This window comes from Thermobia domestica, chromosome 6 (assembly GCF_964235325.1).
Source record: "Thermobia domestica chromosome 6, izTheDome1.hap1.1, whole genome shotgun sequence".
NCBI lineage: Eukaryota > Metazoa > Arthropoda > Insecta > Zygentoma > Lepismatidae > Thermobia > Thermobia domestica.
In genome coordinates, this window is record NC_137459.1 from 203,928,570 (window position 1) to 203,952,499 (window position 23,930).

General features: G+C 36.2%; 1 protein-coding gene across 23 annotated transcripts in view; it reads right to left on the reverse strand.

The window, feature by feature from the left end:
- Positions 1-23,930, reverse strand: part of FoxP (forkhead box transcription factor P) — a 1,320,908-nt gene that overhangs the window by 660,490 nt on the left and 636,488 nt on the right. For 16 of the 23 annotated variants that reach the window (XR_014131897.1, XM_081762611.1, XM_081762608.1 and 13 more), the window contains one exon: positions 21,016-21,057. The exons of the other annotated variants lie outside the window; for them this stretch is intronic. Coding sequence is in view for 15 of the 16 variants with exons in the window: in XM_081762599.1 (XP_081618725.1) it covers positions 21,016-21,057 (42 nt within the window). In the remaining variant the exon portion in view is untranslated. The remainder of the gene's footprint in view (positions 1-21,015; positions 21,058-23,930) is intronic. 23 annotated transcript variants of the gene reach the window in all.

Sequence of the window (23,930 nt, forward strand, 5' to 3'; positions counted from 1 at the left end):
AATCAAACTCGATATATCTAAGAAATAGTGGATACCTCATTTTATTCCTTTTAGCTCTACTTTCCTCTTGAATCAGTACAAAGCAATTGCTCTAATTTCGGGAAATCCATTACTAACTGACTTGATGAGACATTTGCGTGTGAGTGTGTGTATACCTATATTAAGAATCTGCTTCCTTGCAGTCACACCCAACAGAACAATAATATCAGATAGAACGAAAAGAAGAAAATATAAAGTATCATAATGTTTGCTCATCAGTAAGTTTATTCTAACTTAGCTACTTTCAAATTCGAACACAATCTATTAACGCATTACATATTTTCAAAAAGAAAAGAAAAAGAAAGAAAGAAAGAAAACAGCCTCTGAGCAAAACACAATTATTTTATTACAATATGGATGTGTAATAGTTTCGCCAACTAACTGAATTTCATACAAAGACCCTAGGATATTTCGTTGATTAGCTCCCAATAGCCAATTAGCGTTCAGAATGATGTTAAGGTCTTTATACATAATAATATGTTACTACAGTCGAACTTTACATTTATTGATCCTCAAACATCTTTTCGACTGTAATTATGCAGCACTAACATCATACAAATAATAATAATAATAATAATAATAATAATAATAATAATAATAATAATAATAATAATAATAATCCGAAAGCATGTAATTAACACATTGGATAAAGTAGGCAGATACTAGACATTCCTCCAACCCCTCCAAAGGTGATAAACTGACATGACCTACTCTCTTATGTTATAATGTGTTTGATGTAGTCAAAGGTTTAATTAGTTGACAAAACTATTAAACATAGATATTTTAATAAAGACATTGTGCTTTGCTCAGATGCTTTCTTATTTATATTTTGAATTAGTTACTAATGGCTATGCCAACTAAATCCAAGCTAACATCAATCAGATATTTTATCACTAAATATGTATTACCTACGTATAACCTTAACTTACAAAGAAGACAACTTCGAGGTAAGAAGTCAAGCTTAACAGAGTAGTATCGTTCCTGTACTATTAAATTTTCTTCTCGTGTGTGGTTCAAAATTCCACCTTTTTCTTTCACTGCAATCAAATAAATTTTGGAAGGTGATTTAAATGGGCCACCACACCTACGACTTTAAGCTCAGTAAATGATCAATTATTATCCATTTGAATCGATGATTATACAATGTAGAAATCTATTGCAAAGTAACTGGGACTGTTTGCTTACTACTATCATTTTCCCATGCATTCACATAGTACTTGTATTACATATATATTTCTTTTTTTTTCAATCTCACTTCATTACGGAGTATTCCAACAGGAGCAGCTAAGGTTTCAGTTTTTCTTTATAACTTATGAGTGTGTTCTATTGGAATAGGAATTTTGCCATTAGGTAGCTGATGCTGTATCAGCTAGCGAAACAAGTGGCGGAACAGAGTTCTATAAGAGGGAAATCATATCAGCAGTGAAATCTGCAATATCCCTGGTTTTGAGGCCCCGACTGATTGTTCACTTTTAAGACATTCTTTAAATTCTGATATAAAATACAAATATTACAAGGGAAACAACAAAAAAATTGACATTGCTTAATCCTATATCCAGTACACGTCTTGCATACAGAATTATTGAACTTAACGTTAAATACATTGTTCAGCACAAATAATTCAAAAAGTGGAAAACAATTGAGTTTACCTACACTGTTCAACCTACTTCTTCAGCTTGAATTTCTTAATGAAATTAAATTTCAATTTAACATCTCATGGTTATGCTCTTCAGGCAAAATCACACAAATGGTTAATGGAAGTGAGTGATTGTAAAATTAAATTTTTCCGCTCTCCCACCGAGAACCGAACCTGCGACCACGTTCATCATAGGTGCCTGCGCTAACCACTAGGCCAGCGGGGAAGTTATTCAACTTTTTAAATCGATTCTGTAAAAGTAATTATTTCGGTTACATGCCAATTAGCATACATACTTGCTAGCAGTGTAATTCAAAACGCATACAAAAAAAAAGCTAAATAATGGAGAAAAGTTAAGTTGCTTAACTAGTCGTCTATTTATAATATTTGTTAACTTGTAAAGTAGGGACATTATAACACTTATGATGCACTGAAATCGAAGTGTGGATTTCATTTCAGTGGTTTCTAAAGCAAATGAGTAATTCATTCGACCATTCCTTTTAACCGCTAAGATGTAGACCAACTGTTTAACGTAGAATCTGAATTACACGTAGTCCTATTGGGAATTGAACCCTGGTATACTATGCCGAAGAACCGTTTATTAATCATATATCCACGTGGAAGATTCAAAATATGCTGGAACTTCCCCAAGCCTAGTGGGGTTCAAATTTACTGAAGCCCTGTGAATATTCCCCGCCTTAAACTTACCATACATGATTTTATACCATGTATGGTATAAACTTACCATACATGAAAATTAACTCGGAAGCATAATTCTGATCTGCAGTCAAGTAAAAACAAAATAAATCCGTGTTTGTGTAGTCTATTTCTTTCTAAAATGTATTTTTTGTTGTTGTTGTTGTTGTTGAATTTTACTGTTCTCTATTTATTTGTATTTTATAGCTGTTTATTTGAATTGTAACACTTGCATATTTGCCGTGCATTCTTCACATTTACATTTCGAGGTAACTCAATTTAAAATATAATTCCAGAATATTCATTCGTTTCTTTAATGTCTAAAATAAAAGAAGGAAAGAAAGGAACAAAAAGAAATAAAAAGGTACACACATATCATGTTATTAAATTCCGAAATTGTAAAATGTGTTTAAAAAAGTACTTCATTTTTTTCTTTCATAATGATCTGTTATACGTATGGAGTGTCGAACCAAAAACCTACTGCGGAGCTCTGTCGACCTTGAAACAATGAGTCAGTATTTTTCCCGCAAGAAATGAAAAAGCGACTCCCGAGTCCTTGCTTCGATTTAGGTTTCGAAAACCGATTTTTCTGTTTGGAAGCGGAAATAGGCTTTTCGCTTTCAGAAACTGAAAACCAATTTTTCGGTTTTTGAAATCAATCATCCGTTATAAAACAAAAATTTAATTTCGGGTTCGAAAGAATAAAATGCTTTCAAAAACCCAACAACTGTTGATTTTGGTGATCTCTCTATTACAGAAATACTTTCACGCAAATAAAGGTGCTCTAATTAGGAAGAATGCTATTTCCTTTCTTTCCGTTTCTTTAAGATCACGACTCTCCTAGTTCTCGAAATATTCCCGGTACAACCAGTGCTCGAAACAAGAAATGTCGAAGGCCGGTGCTGGTAGCCTATATATTTTGCATATGCATTTCAAAAGTACATGAACAATTCTGAGCACTGCGAAACATACTCAGCGAGCATTCCGTAATTATACTTATGACAGTATTATGTGCAACAATGAGTGTAAATTCGCATCTTCGCTTATGTGTATCTCTTTCTACCCCTCCCCCTTGAAAAAAAAAATCATGCGGGTGTTTCCAATTAACTGTGCTCTTCAAAGCATATTCTGTGGTTATAATAAATTATGAAGACAACTCATTTGCTTGACATAGCTTCATTGCTATGAAGATATAGCTTCATTTTGTTGAAACAAATTTTACACAAATGACCATAAACTTAATGTCACCTAAATTTCTTCCATTTCTTATGTAGACGTCGCTTAACGCTCAAACAACTTTCTGCTCCTAATTTACAGTTTCAAGCGTGTTTCTGCGGTTAAGATGGTTGCTTGCATTTTGTTGCAAATCATTTAACCAACTCTTCGGACGCAGTGCTGTGCTTGTTCGAGTGAAAACTACCAAATCAAGCGCTGCGAAGTTTGAACACTGCTTGGATCAGTGACCACTGGGAAAATCCAGATGGCCCCATGAGAATAATATGGAGTCGCCTGAAGAAGGTGCTAACGGACTCCGGTCAAGAAAACTAGTAACAATGCTGATAAGACTAGTTTTGTACTGAACTCAAATACCTAAATTTAACAAATGCCGGCTGGTAGACTTATAAGTAGGCTTACCATACATCCGGGACTCAAGCCTATGTCCAGGATTTTCGGGTTAGTCCACGGAAGGATAGGGCATTTTGCTCTGTTTGGTCAAGTGGTTGGTTTGCAAATCTGTCTTGTTTGGACTTCTATGAAAAAAAAAATCACGAGTGATAAGGTGTTCCTTGGACGAATATTTCCATCAGAAAAATACAATTTTAATCAAAAAATATTTAAGGTAAAATATTTTAAGTAAAGAAAATGAGTGAAAATATTTTTGGAATTTAAAAGTGTTTTTTGTTTACTTCTCAAATCTTCACTCCAGCACAATTTTTATAAATGTCCGGGATTGGTTTGCAGAAATTGGGGTAAGCCTAATATAGGCCCATCTGAACTTTGCAACAGGAAGTTTATTTCTAGTCTGAATCATTATGTAGCTATTACACCATTACTTCTCAAAGTTACCAAACATATTTTTATTTTACTTCTGAAGTTAGTTACAACGCCCACTTAAGTTAAGAGTGTCAACATGTCCAAATCACAATGTATATTGAGGGTAACTGTCCAGATAGCTGCTTGGTTTATAATAGCATGCGCTATATTTTATAAACCACTATACAATAAAATATTCAACAAGGGGAAAATCCACAGCTGTATACTTTGATTTGAATTCTTCGGTTACGTCTTTTCAAGTACTGATGGCTGCTAGGAAAGACGGTCATAGCTCATTTTTTTTTTTTTTTTTTTTTTTTTTTAATGTTAATGACATTTCTTATGCGAAATTGAGCAGGGATGCAGAACTACTGATACCAGATGTCCAAACTTCATGAAGCAAAGTGGTGAGTAGACCCTGGAAGCAGCATCTAAATATAAGTACAAAGTGTCTATGAATGAAGGGTGATATTTATTTGATTTTCCATATCCTGCTATGTATCCGAAAATATGTTTATATATCACATAATAGCTTATACGCACAATTGTTACGCAATTATTCTGAAATTTCCAGTAAAGCAACTGAGTAAGGAACTGAAGGAAGTAAAATGTTGAATCTATTGGCTTAAACCTAGTATCTAGAATATCTGTCAACATTTTGACACTGGATCGAATCTCATTCCTTTCCTGTTTTCTTTCTTTCTTGCCTCTTTTCTTTCCTTTTGTTTTTGTTTTGCATTTATTTCAGATTAGTAGAACATTTTTAAAATTTTAATATTCATAAGAACTGAAACAACATAACAAGAAAGTAACTTTTGTTAAGTGCCCCTTTAATTCACGTATTTACAAAAAAGCAGAGTAGTGTCGTTAATAGCTTTTGTATACTTGCTTCTCCCACACATCCCTTTCGTTCACAACAGACTTGTGCTTCGAACTCAGGGAAGAGGGCCGCGGTGGCTCAGTGTCAACCACCTAGAGCGTTCACCTCTGGTGCTAGGGGTCTCGGGTTCAAACCCTGATCCCGCCAAGTGAACTTTGTGGTGGACAAACAGCGTGTGCGTGGGTTTTCTCCCGTTTCCTCCCACTTTCTTCATTCCGCCATTTCATTCATTACTCATCATCACCATCTCCTTTAGCCTAACCGGCATAATCGTGGGACGTAAAACTCAGAAATTTCATTTCATTCAATTTCGAACTCAGGGAAACAGAAAATGAAAGAAACTGAGGCACAGACACGTTACAGTCTTACTACCATGAATGAAATAGAAAAGATTGTCATTATGAAACCATCCGCTGGCAAATTATTGTAGCTGAGCTTTTGAACTTATCAGCATATTCAAAAATACTTTTTCGTTGTGATAGTATACTAAGCAGTGAATGCGATCAAACCTACAAGTTTAGCAAAGGAGTAAAATATTATTTAAAAAAAAATATGTGTTTAGATAAGTGAAATACTTCGAAAAAATAGCAAACGTATGAACCAAAACCATACCATTCTAAAACAGAGAGGATAATGAAATACTGATAGTGAAAGAATACCATTAAAAAAAAAAAAAAAAAGTAAGCAACTCTTCTTTCTAGCGTGAGAATACTTCGTACATTAACAATATTTCATTAAAATTCTTGAGTTACGAACTATCAACTTCTGTGTCGGTGCGTATTCTTTCTTTAAACTTTGTTTCTTTGTTTTTTTTACACCTATTCACAATAATCTTAACCAAATCGAAACGAAAAATCCCATGTGTCTCTTTACAGCCAAACGGGTAAAGTGCACAGATTTGATTCGCGATGGGAGTTAGAGCATGTTGATTCAGCGTTAAGGGGTAGATATACTGTCGCCACAGAAAGGAGCGTTAAACGAACCAAGTCAAATTAATCAAATAAACGAAAACAGTGTCATGAAAATAGTGTTGGTGTTTGTGAAATATGCTGTAACATGAGTCATTTTCAAAGGTGAAAAAACTGAAAACTACAATACCACGTTAGTCAGTAGTTTCACGTTGTAGTTACACATGTTTGACTAGTCTCAACCAACGACTGGATTTCATACCGAATGAAGCCTGGAGTGTGCGATGCAAAGGAGTAGTGAATCGCACGTTGCACCGTCCGTTCATCAGGGAACTTCTTCCTTGACAGGAAGTGATCGAAAACCTAAAGATATGGTTATTGGTGGGAGAGAATCTGATGTCAGGAGAACACGGTGTTTGAACAAGGGTTTTATACTGTAGATCAGTGTTTCTCAAAGTGTGGGTCGCGGGCTATTTTTAGGTGGGTCATAAGAAGTTTTTTTTTCCTTTTAATTATGAAAATTTTATTTAGATGGAGAAACATATCTTGTGAAGCACTATTTAGAAAATGGAAATTGGAAGCGTTTGTTGATGAGATGAAGGTTTCATGAGGAAGCTTGTTTTCTGGAAGAGTAACGTTGGAAAACACAATTATGACTGTCTCAAAACATTTCAAACTTTCGTGATCGAAAATGAAGTAAACGCAGACGATTCCATAATTTCTAGAATATCCACACATTTGGAGACATTGAAAGAAAATTTTGAATATTACTTCCTTGAAGATATGTGTAAGCAACAAAAGTGGATTGCAATCTCGTTTTCAGTGGCATTTCAACTGGAATATCAGAGAAGGCTGATGAGAAACTAATAGACATGTCTCAAGATAGCTCACTTCATATGAATTTCAACCCTAACCTTCAACCCAACCACTGTTTTGGCTTCCTATTCAACAAACCTATCCACAACTTTCTACTGAAGCTTTGAAGGTGCAATTCCAGTTTAGTTCTATTTATGTGAAACTGGGTTTTCAGCGATTGTTGGAATCAAGACAAATACAGAAACCGGCTGGAAGTCTCAATTCCTTCCTTGCACCTGAACTAGGATCAGCGTGGAAACCAATGTAGTTATTGATAAATGTCGAAAACAAGGACATGCATGGCATACATCTCTATGAATAGCAGTACAAAGATTTTGAAATGAAATGAAATCTTTGAGTTTTACGTCCCACGGTTATGCCGGTTAGGCTAAAGGAGACGGTGATGATGAGTAATAAATGAAATGGCGGAATGAAGAAAGTGAGAGGAAATGAGAGAACCCCGAGAAAACCCACGCACTCGGTGTTTGTCCACCACAAAGTTCACTTGGCGGGGGCTGAGATCGAACCCGGGACCCCAAGCACCAGAGGTGAACGCTACAAAGATTTTGCTTTTCAATTATTTTTTTGTATATCGTATTTTTTTCTTTTCTTTTCTTTTTTTTTCTTTTTTTAGTTTAGGAAATAATAAATTAGAGATATGATTTACAAAATGTAATTGCTTTGAAATACACCACCATTACCTAGAATGTCAATGTATATTTGAATAGTAATAGGTGGGTCACAAAGTACTTTTCATTATTTAATGTGGGTCACAGTAACAACAAGTTTGAGAACCACTGCTGTAGATCATCGATAATCTACCCCGTCTTTTTGTGGGCCTGTATTGAAGTGAATCGTAGAACACTATGTCTGTAGAACATCATCGTTAGTTGCCTGTGGACAGCTTAGCAGTGTATTTCACGAAGTTAAACATTGTAACGATCCGCAGTGATCGTTTTACTTCGAAAAAGAGAAACGTCATGCTACCATAGATGGACGCGGTGGCTCAGTGGTAGAACGTTCACCTCCGGTGCTTGGGGTCCCTGGTTCGATCCCAGCTCGCCCCGTGTGGACCTTTTAGTGGACAAACACGTGCTCGTGGGTTTTCTCGGGGTTCTCCCGTTTCCTCCCACTTTCTTCAGTCCACCATTTCATTCATTTCTCATCATCACCGTTTCCTTTGGCATAACCGTGGGACGTAAAACTTAAAGATTTCATTTCATTTTTATACGATACAGGAAATTGTACCACCCAATACGTCTGAATTAGTTTAAGGACATTCAAAACCACTCGCTTACACCAAACCAACTCGTGATCGTTTACACTTTGTACATGTATTAAAGAAAGGACACTCATATCAACCTGACCAATTTTACTGACGTCATATTGTTCTGCTTCTTATAGCTTTCGTATGAAATGTATCTTCACACGTATTATAGGTAGGAATGTTCTACTGAGTGTTATGACATTTATCGCAGGGTATTGTTATATGAAAGAAATCTACGAGCACCTAAGTATAAACCTGAGGCTTTCGGTTTCACATGACACGCTTTACCGTTGGCCTAGTATCATTCTCCCTGTAGTGACCATATTCTCGTTTTCTGTCGTGTAATAGCTATGAGGATTATTATATTTTTAACTTATTACCTACCAGTTTTATTATGATTGTTCTTTTTGTTACTTTTTTGTTATTCTACACATATCCTATTGTACTGTTTAAGCTTTATCACGACCTATACCAAATTTTGTATTAGATTTATTCTTTTATTTTGTTAATTTTTTGAACTGACAGACACAACTATTATATTTAAATTAGCAATGTCTTACTTAGAAAGAAAGTATCGAGAGAAGAGCGACTTTGTAATTAAAATTGACCTTATTGAATATACAGCAATTCAAAATTACTTAAAACATAATTTTACCCAGCGTAAACTTGAAATTTTCAAAGCAGTTTCTTGGTAATTCTAATTTTTCCATTGCTTTCAAGACTGTCGGAAGAAAATGCCGAACTAACATCTACCACGTAGAAACTTCCCAACTGGGAATTCGATTGCACGCGAGTTGCCTCTGAGATGGACAGACGGTGATTGCATTCAGCATAAACATACCAGTGTGTACCTCAACTACAAAGAACAAGTACAGTACATGCAAACTTACTGATAACATAAACAAATATCAAAATTTGAATTTTGTCCAGTCAGCAGTTTGTTATGTGTTGTAGCCACCTGTCCACAAAAGATGGAACAAACGCACGTGCTGCTCTCACTATAGTCAAGCAAAGTTACACATATCATATGTATACACTTATTTACGTTTTAGCAAGCATGTTCAGCTATATTTAGAAGAAACACAGCATTCAACTGTGGTTCTGGATACACCTGTTATGTTTTCGTTATTCGTTGCTTTACTTTTCTTCAACACGAAAAAATGTTGGCTGCATTAATCACCATTATTTCCTGTGCTGTAAAGCAAGTAATATAGCCATGCACAAATACTATTCTAAGGTAGAAATTACTGACGTCAACATCATATGCTTTAATGTTTTCACACGTACACAATAACTTGAAAATAAACAAGTTGGTTGTCAAGATAAACCTGATCACACTCAACACGCAGCATGTACAATATAACGCAATGCTGTCAACTAGGATTCCCAAAATAATATATTTTGTCTTGCAAGAACAGGGTGAAACTGCTAAACGAAAGTATGCTTTGTAAGTGTTTCTAATAATAATAATAATAATAATAATAATAATAATAATAATAATAATAATAATAATAATAATAATAATAATAATAATAATAATAATAATAAAAACTTTGAGAGGGGACATAATTTCTAATTTCACGCAAATTAGAATTTATCATATGCATTTCAATGATAAACAAACATCGTTTGTACCAAATACGAACACACTCACGTGGAATACTATATATATATATATATATATAGGGTGTTGGAAACTACATGTTACAACACTTGGAAGATGATTCTACAAAAGCAATCACAAAAATGTCATGCGGAAAAATGTCGAAAGCGGCATGATTTGCGAGTGAAAGATGTCTGAAAAACGTCGCACCCATGTTTAAAGCACAATAATGCAAGAAGGAATAAACATGGCAATGTCGGATGAAAATAAGACAAGGGAAGTATTACTTGATGAATATAACGGTGCAATAATTGAAGGCCATTTTAACGTGAGCAATGGGATTCAAAAAAAAAGTGGGGAATCTCTTATGAAAAATACATCAAATAAGAGATTATGCCCACGTAATGTTGAGATCAGAATGTAGCCAGTAAAAAACTAACGACAAATGCTCACATATCCAACTAATTCTGAGATAACGTCACAAACTCCAAAACAGGAAACTAACACTGCAAAAACTGTTATTGCACACATGTTGTAGTGTGGGATCAAAAGTAAGAGTAACATATCCATGTCTCACTACTGGTAGGAACACTTCACGCATTCGAAAAATAGGACATAACATTACAAAGCTCCTGCAGCACACTGTGCACATTGCGCTAGGAAGAAGAAAATAAAACAATTGGAACAAGGAATTGTTCCAAGGGAAATAACACCACAAAGCTCCCGTTGCACACGTGAACATTGCGTTATTAATAAGAAAGTGAAAACAATTTGTCGCATGTCCCAGTACCGCTGGGACACAATCCCAAGTGGAAGCGAAACGGGAAAAGTATGAAAAAAATGTTAAAGCTCCGATTATTGTCACACTACTTTGCAGTGAGAAAAAAACAAAAGTGAAACAATGACTGCAAGAGACCACCCCAAATAAAGTGGATAATCCTGAAAGGAATAAAGACGGAGAATGTCCAGGAAATGCACACTGTAACATTTCCGGGAACAACACATCTGTAAAGCAAAGGATTCCCCTTAGAAGCACACAACTCTCGACGGCATGTGGTACAGTGATCTCCAGCATGTGCACTAGCACTTGAACTAAAGAACACTATATAGTCCTAATACGAGCTCACAAGCATTGGTATGCTCAAAGACGTTGAAAATGTCCGCCATTGACTTCATAAAGACAACACTGGCGAAACATCAACTGTCTGGTACGCGCAAATACTTCTGGAATGTTCCCAATCGTCCCAGAACCAGCAGTTACACGAGCAACCTGGTCCTCTGAACTGTCCAAAGCGGTTTCATACAGGATCCTTCTCATTTCTCCCTACGGAGAAAAATCCCGCGGTGTGAGATCGTGAGATCAAGGTGGCCACGGGCGAGATTCACCCCTGCCAATCCAACGATAGTCGAAAATACCATTGAGTACGGAACTGACTTCCCGGTCGAGACACGCGGGGACGCCGTCGTGCTGAAACTAGACATGTTGTCTACCTGTTAGCAGCACGTCTTCGAAAGTTTCGTAATACGTCCTGTAGAAACACCCGATAAGTTTCATCGCACAAAGTAGCAGCGAAATTTAAGGGCCTATCATGTGGTTATCTAATATGCCACACCATATAGCTATTCACTGAAAACTTATGTGATACTGGCACATAATGATAACATGCGAATTGTACATATCCGAGACGTGGTTATTGCGGCAAACATGCCCTTCATGGCGAACATTCATTCATCGTTCCACAAAATTATTTTTGTGAAATCTGGAATGGCAAGAATTTTTGTAGGTATCATTGGAAGAATTCCACGCGCAGGGTTAAGGTCCGTGGGCAGTATGTCCACCGTTTGCAACTCGTATGGGTGTAAAGCCTACATTTGAAGAACGCAGAACACATCGGCATGATGAGTTTGTCTCAGACGAGCAGTGTTATATGTGCTGGTACCAGGAGCATTCCGTATCGCGTCCGTCACACCCTCTTCAAATTGCACCGTGCACATAGGACGGGATATTCCAAAATCCTAATTACGGAGTATTGGAGAGTCAGTTTCATGCAGCCGAGCATCAAATCTTAGAAAGAGAGTAGACCCTACATGCTGTTATTCACCTATTGGGGAAAAGTTTCTGGTAAAAACGCCGAGTTTTACAACTGTTTTGGTGTATTTCTCCATAAAAGAGATGGATATCAGCAAGTTCCTGGATAGAGAATTACGCCATTGGCCTGTTCGAGAACTGACAAATAACGAACCAAACTTTACATTCGGGTGACGTATCACCACTGCTTTGGTCAGCACCCACTTGACGTAACACAAGTGTCCGCGCAGTTGCAAACCAAAACACTGGACTACGTATTCTACGTACAGTACTCCTTGGCATAACTCTATCACACACACACCAGACTAAACTCCAGTTGCAATACAGAGAAAAGCCAGGATGATCAATGGTAGATTAATCTCTACGTATAAAGGTAACCAAGAAATTTCTGTCGCCTTTTGTTGAGGCCTGTGTTCAATTGGCCCTCACACCGTGAGTTGAATGCGAATGGAGATAAGGCGAAGGTCAGTTGTTGGTGTAAAATGATTTCCATGACTCATGTTTCAAGGTGAGGTAACACGTAGACGTAACTTCCAAGGTTGTCGTTATTTGCAATATGCACCGGTATAATAATTAGCTTCATAAAACTTTTTAACTCATTCTTTCTAAAAAAATTTAAAAAAAAATATATTGCATTATATTTGCTCTTTCCTTGGAAGAATCTACCATCCTTTTACTAGTAGTTCGATTTAACAAGCACATAACTTCCGTTTCACATTGTGAAACTATGATAGACTTCCAAAGTATCGAACTCAATAATCAAACTGATCACAGTAGATCCAGTTGTAATACCTACACGAATAAGGTCAGAGATGGAACTTCTACTAGGATCGCTGAAGCCATATCACAAAACAATTTCTCGCTATGGTTTGCTGTTTGTGATATACGAAGATCAATATTCAACCCGGAAGTGGACGTAAAGGGCATCTCCACCCAGTGCATTGTTGACTCCCTACTTTCTTGACCGGTGAGTACCAAGGTCGATATGAGTATACAGAGAACCAGTAGGCTCTGTAGGTCACGAATACGTTGGTTTCGATGCCGCGAAGTGGAACAAGAATCGATAAATCTATTGACGGTCCCGACAGTGTTGTAGTAACTTCTCGGGCCACTGGAGAGGCTTTCGATAGAGAACTTTGAGTCTACCCTCATTTCCTGGCCTGCTACATAATTCTGTGCCGCACACTACCCACGAAATCACAGAAATCCTGCAGAATCCTCACAAGAAATAACGAGAACCGGCCCAGAAGAAAGGACTGTTTACTTGTGGGGGCGCGTATCTTCATTGACTGACAGGAACCAAGCTCAGCTAACAAACGGGTCGAAATAGCCTAGAGTGATCAACAGTGTATGGCTGTTTTGAGCCCTGGCACTGGAACAACTTCAAATGCGACACCGCGGTTTGTATATTCGGAAACTAGCGTGTTTACATGTTCAACCCATAACCACATTACCCGAGGGGCCTGTCGATCACCGGAGATACGCGCCCTCAACAAGTAAATTCTTGTCACTTCTTGTGATGATCCTGCTGGATCTCTGTGGTTTCATGGGTAATGTGCGTCAAAGAATTACGCAGCAGAGTCAGGAGATGAGGATAGATCCAAAGATTTCCCCCGAATCCTCTCCAGTGGCGCAAGGTGACCCGAGAAGTGACTACAACACTGTCGGGACCGTCGATCGGGTTTTCGAGTTCTGTTCGAACACACCACACTTTGCGACATCGAAACTAACGTATTAGTGACCTACAGAGCCTACCGGTTCTCTACATACCCATATTGACCTGGTACTCACCGCTCAAGAAAATAGGGAGCTACGGAAGATGTCCTTTCTAAAACTTCCAGTTACACTAAAAGAATAAAGTAAAAGATAAGAGCATATTCTTTGGACATTTAAACGATAGAAGAAAACATCTTCTCACAGTTTTTACTCCATAGAAATCCGCATTGAAACCGAGTGTAATAGTAAATGTTTACCACTTCCAGTTTTACTAGAGATATGCAGGTAAAGATAGTTTCTTTCCTTGAAACGCTAAATGGACTTAAAAACAACAGTTTTTGCCGTTTCTTCCGTTTTTGTTGTGCCTACAAACATTAAACCCGGAAGTTGCTAATTTATACCTCTTCCAACTTGAATAAAGTACTACAGACAAACCATATTTTTGGAATGCTGAATAGATAAAAAAAAAATAAAATAAAATAAAAAAATAAAATAAATAAAGAAAGAAAGTAAAGCTTGTCGCTATTTGTGACTGTATTTTCCATTTAGAGATCAATGTTGAAACGAAAAATAGTAGTAAATGTTTTCCACTTCCAGCATAATTAGAGAGTTGAGGTGAATTTATCACATTTTCTAACTCGACTAAAAGTGCTTGTCAGTATCCGTTACCTTTTTTTTTTTTTTTTTTTTGTTCTATTCCGCGCAACGTTGAAACTGGGAATTGTTAATTTCTAGCACTTACGGTCATAGATAAAAGAGGAAATGAACCTATCCCTCGGACCCTAATCGATTCTAAATGATCGCTTCTCGCTATGTTTTGCCATCCTCTGATACCTGTTGACAGACAGACAGACGGACACAGCCGTTCTATAAGAATTTCGATACTTATAAAAAACATAGGTTAATAGTATACAATATATATTGTTAATCGTCCATTTAAATTTTACTATATTTTTACGTAAAATATTTGAAATGTTCTACCATTACCGTAACAAATACTTTAACTCCATACATAGTGGATAATGGGAAACCTCAAAGAAAATTTAATAAATAGGGTCTATATAAATACCAGAATTAAACATTTTTTAAACGAAAATTTTAATGGAACATATATTTCTAAGTAGTGTAGGCGAATTCACCTTTTCATTCTTCGCACATTTTAACCTCAAGTTATAGGAATGACAACAATACCTTGAATAAATTATATGATATGTTTTGTCATAATGAAGCAATTTTTACATGGCTTATAACCGAAAATTTTGTTGCGTATATACGTATGTTCACGTACAACATGAGGTAAATTTTACACCTTACTGGTATTCTTGATGGATTGCAACACTAAACAATAAGGATAATTCTGTAAATTGAATGAAGCCACATGCAACAAAATCGGGTAAGTTTTACAAGAGTTATCGTGGAGCAGACGGACATTCACACAAATGTCGATCGAGTAGAGTGGCAGAAGCTTCGCTACGCTTGTTTCACCTATGCCACACAGTATAGGTCAAGATATAGAGATCAGAGAAAACTCACTCAAGGACAAACACGAGTCCACGATCGAAACTTGAATAGCTTTTTAGGGAGCTCAGAAGGAATCCTTGAAGCCTATGGGGAGATAACAGATAAAAACAAGACAAGAGTAAATGGGAATAGAACAAGCAAAGGAGGGTCTTGAAAGGATACTTCAGGGAATCCCTGTGTTCAAGAACTATGAGACAATGAGGCGAAGAGTCGTCCGTGATTTCTTAGCGTGTTGCGAATATCCGTTCTTCGCTGTGCGTGGAACATGCAGCATTTGAAACACACCCTTCATCACTCTTTCGATCCGCAATACCAATCTTGAATAGTTCTCATGCCACAAGCTTGTAAATAATTCCAGTAATGACTTAAAAAAATAGTCTTTGAGATATTTTACTTGGTAAACTGCTTATAAAATCGCATAGAGAAAAATGCACAGAACTAGTCAGTCTAGATGCCATCGTGAAAGCTTTTTTTTTATTTTTATTTATTTATTTATTTATTTTTTGGGGGCTGAATCACAATACTTTTCGGAATGTCTTGAATGTTGTACTCAAAAGAAGGAATGTTTAATTCTGTTTGTCTGTCTGTCATTATATAAAACCAGTCTTGATTTAAACTTACCTCGCCTATTCTTCATAAGCAGAGTTGGAAATTAAATGGTATCAATATGTTAAGAACTATTACTTTGTATTGTTAATTGGGTGCTTTTTAAAACTGCTATAAAATACGTCTACCGCTTTTGGGTTTGGTTCAATGTTAGTAAGAATTTATCCCATATAACAAAGCCCGTTAATAGACATGGTGAGATTTTACGTCGAACCTAGGCCTCACTAATAAAGACGAGAACGCTAATAAAATTGTTGAGATCTTGCCCACAATGAACAAATTTAGGTCAACATCCAACAAGCAAGGTTTATGCTTCATAGGTTACTGTTTCTGGTTGGATGGAGATAAACTAGCGTCAATAACTATTTAAGTTGAACGAAATAAATAGTTCAAAAGAAATTACAGCAAATTTATTGACTATTATCAACGAACTTAAAAAAGTTCGTTACTGAATTCTCTGTGTGTGTCTGTCTGTTATTTGCATTTTTTTCAATTTTGAACCGTACATTTGATCGAGCTTCAAAAACTATCAGAGAAAGTGATTAAATTTTTCGCGTCACTCTTACCTTTCCCGAGATGTTGGCCAAAAAATAGCCGACTTCCAGAGATTTAAGGAGCCATATCTCGGGAACCGTAAGTCATAGAGAGATTATATTCATGTTGTTCATTACCTAAGAGGATGGTGAACATTCTGATACTAAATAGTAACCGATGGCCACTGGTTTGGCCAATGGCCAGTTGTATAGTGGCCACCAATTAATATCGGTACCAAAATGCATGTCATCCTCTTAGGTATTGACTAACACCAATATCGTCTCTCTGTGGTTTACCGTTCCCGTGATATTGTCCAAAAACGGCCAATTTCTAGATATTTAAGGAACCATACATAGCTCGCGAACCATAAGCTGTAGAGAGATGATATTGATGTTGATCAATACTTAAGAGGATGACAAATATTCTGGTATCAAATAGTAACCGGTGGCCACTGTTCAACTGGCCACTGGTTTGGCCAATGGCCAGTTGGCCACTAATGAATATCGGTACCAAATTGTTTACTTTCCTCTTAGGTATTGATTAACACACATATCATCTCCCTATGACTTACCGTTCCCTTGATATTGGTTAAAAGTGGCCAATTTCTAGATATTTAATGAGCCGTAGTTCGGGAACCATTAGTTGTAGAAAGACGATATTGATGTTGACCAATACCTAAGAGGAAGAAAAAAATTTTGGTACCAAATAGTAACCGGTAGCCACTGTCCAACTAATACTGATACCAAAATTTTTATCATCCTCTTAGGTATTGATTAACACCAATATCATCTCTCTATGACTTACCGTTCCCGTGATATTGGCCAAAAAATGGCCAATTTCTAGATATTTAACAAGCCATAGCTCGGGAACCATAAGTTGTATAGAGATTATATTGTTGTTGATCAATACCTAAGAGGATGGTGAACATTTTATACCAAATAGTAACCAGTGCCAACTGATTAACTCTCTACTGGCCAACTGGCCACCGTTCCCCAGATATTGGCCAAAAAGTTCTAATTTCTAGATATTTAAGCAGCCATATCTCGAGAACTGTAAGTCATAGAGAGATATTTTGCTAATTTTTGTCAGAAAGAGAAGAAGGTGCGGATAGACAGATTTACTTTTACATCTATGAAAATGACAGTTGTTCTTCCCGCTCCATCTCTTCATTCTTTTTAAGTTCGTTCTGGCAATATTCACGGAGCATTCTCAACTGGTTTATTTATGCATACTCTTCTTGACAAATAAGTTGTAATAATGCGATATTCATATTTTCAAGCAGGTTTAGAACTTTTATAGTGAGTGGAAAGCAAACAATATTTTAATCATGCATTATAATAAAGACTAGTAAATGCCATGTTTCACTGCGAACCTTTTTGAGCCCCTACTACCACTTCTGCATTTCCCATATCGAGTGACTGATAGATTTATATTATCAGTAGCAGAAATGCCCATTAACCGAATTCCCTTATTTAATGTCAAACACTTTAAAAGAAAAATCCAGTTATAGTAAAATACCTCCAATGCTCCAGCTCCTTCCGGGTGGATTTTCTAAAATTTGAGCACGCAAAGAAATATTCATATATTATGTATATAAAGAAGTGTACATATGTTGAGTTTCGTGATTTTATGTAAAAGTACTCCTTTTGATGAGACATTTTTATTTGAATTGCATCTGAGTATTTTGAATTTTGAAAAGCACTTAAACAAATTTTAATTTATTTCTTAAGAGGTTTTATACACGCTTAAACTTCATTAACTTCTATTATTTTAATTTCGTCGTCTAAATCTTTGAAAAAAACTGGGACAATTTATGTATTAGATATTACTCAATAATTCTATTAACATACGCAAATCAAATTGTCGTCATGTATAATAATGTTTACGCTTTTTTCCAATACAATATGAAATAAACCTGTCCTCGGAGCTTATTCCACAGTTTCTATAGCAAGTACCTAGCATCTATTAGCAAGAAATTATTGTAAAATAATGCTTGCCATATGTGTAACCAGTAGCGAAGCATACCTGAGATCTTGAGAGGTGATCTATTACTATAAATTTCAATTATCCAATTTCATTTACATGTTCCTTGTTTCGTTATGAATTGCAATTGAAGTTATTTTTTTCTCGAATATTCTTGTAGCAAAAATAGCTGGATAGCACTATCGACGAAAACCTGTTTCTCTAAGGCTCTCTAGATATTTTGGAGAGCAAGCTTGTAATTGTTCATATAGCGAAGCAAAAACATCGGGAAGCTTACATAGGAACTTGGAGGGTTGCTTCAAGAATCCAAACTTTTACATTTAAAGAATTGTAGAGAAACTCTAAAAATGTCATACTGCGAGATGTTCTTTAGGAACGTTGGTATAATTTCAGCAACCCCGAAAATCATAGATTCGACATGAATATCGGTTATTTTATTACATTAACATCGACATTAGTATCGGCAATTATTTTTACATGTCACCATTTCACTCCTTCCACGGTGCTGAACTTAAATGGCATCTGGAGTATCATTTTTTATATAAGCGACCCTGAGAACTATGGATTCGACACTAATATTTGTCGTTCCTTATCATTTTTGTCTGCCCCTCCCACTCCCACTAGGAGTGCTCAGGGGGTCATGCCCCAACTGAAGGCTGAACTTGGACTTAAACGGCATCAAGACTGCCACCAATTTATTAAGCGACGCTGTAAACTAATGATTCGACACTAATACTGGTCGTTTTCGATATTTTTACATGTCACCATTTCACTCACGGGTGCCAATGAGGGCCTAAATCGAACTTAAACGCCATCAAATGTGTCGCTATTTACCTAATCGATCCCGAAAACTATGGGTTCGACACTAATATCGATAGCTTCTTACCATTTTATATGCTTTCCCTCCTCTCCCCTAGGAGTGCTACGGGATCTTACCCTAACTGGGAGTTGACCTTGGACTTAAAGGACACCAAAACTGACACCAATCAACTTAGTGATCCTGAAGACTATGGATTCACAACTAATATCTCTCATTTTTATTATTTTAAGTCACTCCCCTAAGGAGTACTAATGAAAGCTGAATTTGTATTTAAACCGCATCAGAAATGTCACTGTTCATTTCAACGACTCCGAAAGAACTATGGATTCGACACTAATATAAATCATTTTGGATCATTTGTATATGTCTCCTCCTCCTATTCCCCCTAAGTGTACAAAGGGAATCTTACCCTCACTAGGGGGGCTGAACTTGGACTTAAAGGGAATCGAAACTTCACCAATCAACTCATGGTCCCGAAAATTATGGATCTGGCACTATTATCGGTCGTTTTCGATCGTTTTCATATCTTTCCCCTCCCCTCTCCACTAGGGTTGCTAAGGGGGTCTTACTAAAACAATATTCTTTCTCATACTGTAAGTAATATGTGTATCAAGTTTGATTAAAATTGGTCTAGGTGTTCCAGAGTTATGATGATGGAACACACACACACACATACAGACATATACATATTATATATATATATATATATATATATATATATATATATATAAAGAAAAGATTGAACACTGATTGGCAAGATTTTAGCATGAATTATCACAATCAATAAGTTATTAACGAAATCACTTATACACAACTACCTCACAAATTTTAAACAAACTTTGTTATTCACCAATAGATTTTTACAGTACTAATTTTATTAAATTCCTTAGGACCGTCATAATAGAATATATCAATCAAATTAATTATCTCATAAAGGCACGCGTCGAAACCCATATGAGAAAATATGCAATGTTATTCTTAAGAATGTTTACAGGAGATTTGTTTTATCAATTACTTAATTGCTTTGACCCAAACTATGCCAAACAGTTCAAATATCGGAACATGTATTTTAGCATTTTCGAGAACTCCGTGCCTGAAAGGGGCTACTCTGTACTACAATACGAAAGAATGTAAGTGATTCTTTCATAGACGGCCAGACCATACTACTATGACATACCCGGAAAAGTGAGATTTTGAACAGAGAGAGACAGAGAGAGAAACATTTTTTGTTTTTAAATGCGTATGCTAAGGGAGGTGAAGAGGATTATTTTGTTCATAATATAATACTATGTAAATCCCTGGAGTTAGGAAGATGACATACAAACTTCTCATTAGAAGTAAGCGGACACTGTCCCAGCCTTTTGGAAATTCCCGTTTTAAGTACAAAGGGATATTTTCTATCCTCTTTTTTCTCTCTCTTCATTGAAAGTGACGTTCCTGTTTGTGATTGCACGGGAAGACTTCAAAATAGATTTTGGAATATAGTTCGTGCCTACCTCGAGATAGGTTTCAATAATCACTTCGATTAAAAGGCGTGTCATAAGGGGTTATGGAGTTCAGAATTAATGCAAAACAAAGAAAGCAAGGAAGTCTCGCAGGAGCTACTCAAATAGAAAAGTGCAAGTATGTACCCTGCCTATATAAACTCCTCAATAAAAATATGCCGACAGGTGACCCAGCTTTTTTCAAAATTTAAATTTTAACGGGGGAGGTGAAATTTCTATATTTCATTGACACATTTGAATCCACGTTCATGTTGCATGTGATCACATCACAGAAAATGGTTTACCTCTTCAAAAATTAATTTTAGAACAATATTAGTACTTACCTCAAGGCTTTTTATCATGTCACATTGATTAGCGGGCGTATCCTAAGGAGAGAAGAAGGTTTAAATATAAAACTGTTCTCCCCGTGTGAAGAACGGGCATGTCAGTTAGTAGATAATATGAATGTAATAACAAGTTCTTATGGAAATATTATGTTCTTTCACGCCTATACTACTTTAGCTTGTAACTACGTAATTGAACACTGTTTTCTTTTATATTTTTACCAACAGTACGTTAAATGCTCCTCTTCATCATCTAATAACTTCTATATTTTCACAATGCAGCATTCTAATTAAAATTGACGCTTACGTTTATATATTTCTTATGGAGTAATTAGTTATATTTTAAAATTCAATATGTTCATTAGTTCCTTCGTGGCTAAGCGGTTACCGTATGCGCCTTTGGTGTGGGAGATCCAGGTTCGAGTCCCGGCGGGAGCTCATGTGGTTCGGATTCCTCGTTAGTCAGTAAGTCCACATCTCGTATAACCTCGCTGCTGAACGGGACGTTAACTTCAAAATCAACTCAGCTTCATATTTTCACTACTACTTCATCAACTTTGAGTCTGTTTTAGGCATCCAACATGCCTATCTCAAGGATATTTCTTTGTCATTGAAATTAACCATGAGATTCATATGAAACTTCTGTTTACACATTTTTAAATATTTTCTCACTCATTTACAGGAAAGCTACAAAGTTTCACAGTTAAGCCCATCAAACATTCACAAACTAAGAGAGAGAGAGAGAAAATTAGAGATAGGCTGAATATATTTTAATCAGCCAAATTTTCACCTCTAATTGGAGAATGGTTCGTAGCCTTGTTCATAATTAAAATAATAATAATAATTCCTTTGTTACCGAAAATTGTGATACAAAACTTATAAATTGCCGTGTAAATTTAAATGTTTAGCAATATTAACAAAAATAAACATTCATAAAATACAGAACATTATATCAATTATATAGGACTGGATACATATGATCTGTCATTACACACAAGTAATACGGGAAATTTTCTGTTGAAATTTCAAGAACAAAATCAATTGCCTCAAAGACTTTTCCTTTCACCTTAATCAGAATAACTTTTGAACATACTGTTGTTTTTTTTTTAAATCTCCATTTTCGTATTGTGTCCACTGCATATAGACATTTCTACTACCTGTCTTTATTTATTTACTTGTTTATTTATTTGATCTCTGTCCTCTGCGTTACTCTGCCTTTCAAGTCACATTCACACATGGGGAGAGAGAAATCTTCCTGTAAGTATTAGTCGTATCATCACTCTGGGAAGCACCAGAGTAAATTTCTTGGGGAGAGCCTGAGTGGGTCATGGAAGAGGAAAATAAGCTTCCTCTTCGTTTCGAATGTCAAAACTTTGAATGAACCAAACAGGGGTTTGGTTGATGAGCGCATTCATCCGGAGCGACAGGGTGTCGGCCATCTTGTTTACGGGGTTCGGAATAACGCTTCACTTTTTATCTTTTCCTCTGTCTCCCTTCCTGTGCTTTCCACCTTCTCTCTGACCCTTATATAAATTCACTGCCTCAATTTCCAAATTGAGAATGTTCCTTCGGATTGAGTTCTGTTTACATACCACGGTCTCCTCGTGCAAGAATGGACTGTAGTCAAATCAATCGCAGATCGTCTACAAAATCTCTTCACTGAGCATACATTGTGAGCTGTAGATCGAGGAGAGTAGTATAAATAACAATAAAAAGCAAAACAATTTTCTCTGATTCTGCGTTCTACATTAAAAAGTAAATAAATAAATAAAAAAGACTGTCGACGTATCCTGATATGTGAGCATTTCCACACAGGGAAATCAAAGCGATATAGGAAATCAAAAAAGCAATACAAATACAATCATCTCCTTAAACAAGATTTACGTACCGTACAGGCAAAGAAATGTCAATCAAATAAACCGCACTCCCTTAACCTTTTACCGAACTTTCATTCAAACATTGCTGTTCTTTCAGTGGTTTGGACAACATGACAAATGCAGACAGAAAGGCGAATATGACTTCCCACCTACAAATTGTTGCATTGGTTACTGCATTCTTTCCATGAAGACATGGTAATTGATTATTTAAGAGAACGCCGATAAAAGGAAAATATATGTTCTAGCAGTGCCATATTGTACCTTCTTCCAATCACATCACAACAGCACATTTTTGAAATCACATTTATATATTCATACGTAATATCCCCGCCTGGGACGTAAAGCTAAAGATCAAATTGAGACAGAAAATGCAAATTTAAGTTACAATTTTTACATTTAAATGAAATACAAATAGAGACGCGGTTGCTCAATGGTAAAGCGCACACCTTCAGCGTGTGGAGTCCCTACTTCGATTCTAGCTCTCATCAAGTGGGTTTTGTGGTAACCAAACAAAGTGTGCGTGGGTTTTCTCAGACTTCTCCCACTCCTTCCATTTTTATCATTCCATCATTATTATATGTCTCATCATCATCGTCTCGTATTACGTCAAACTTCAAAACAAACAAAATAAAAACATATAAGCCTACGCATAGTCTTTAGCCATATGAGAGATACTATACAGTTTCCAACACTGTAAATTTCTGAACTGGCAGCAAGCAAAGTATTGATCTGAATTCGTTTCCCTTACATTGAATTCATTGCTCAGAACCCGAGAAGTGAAAATAATAATAATAACAACAATAATAATAAGTCCAGTACAGAAATTCTGTACAGTAAGTACAGTAGTAGTTGATATCCAAAAAAAGGTTTATGAACAAATGCATCTCTAATGGTGTTCTGAAGGAACAGCAGCACAAAACATTCTCATTTCATTGTTGAAATTTGATTGCAATTGTCATATAGGCAAACTAACACTAAATTTTTATAGACCTACTGTTGTACTGTATAACTGTGGGAGAAGTCAAATACTACTATTAT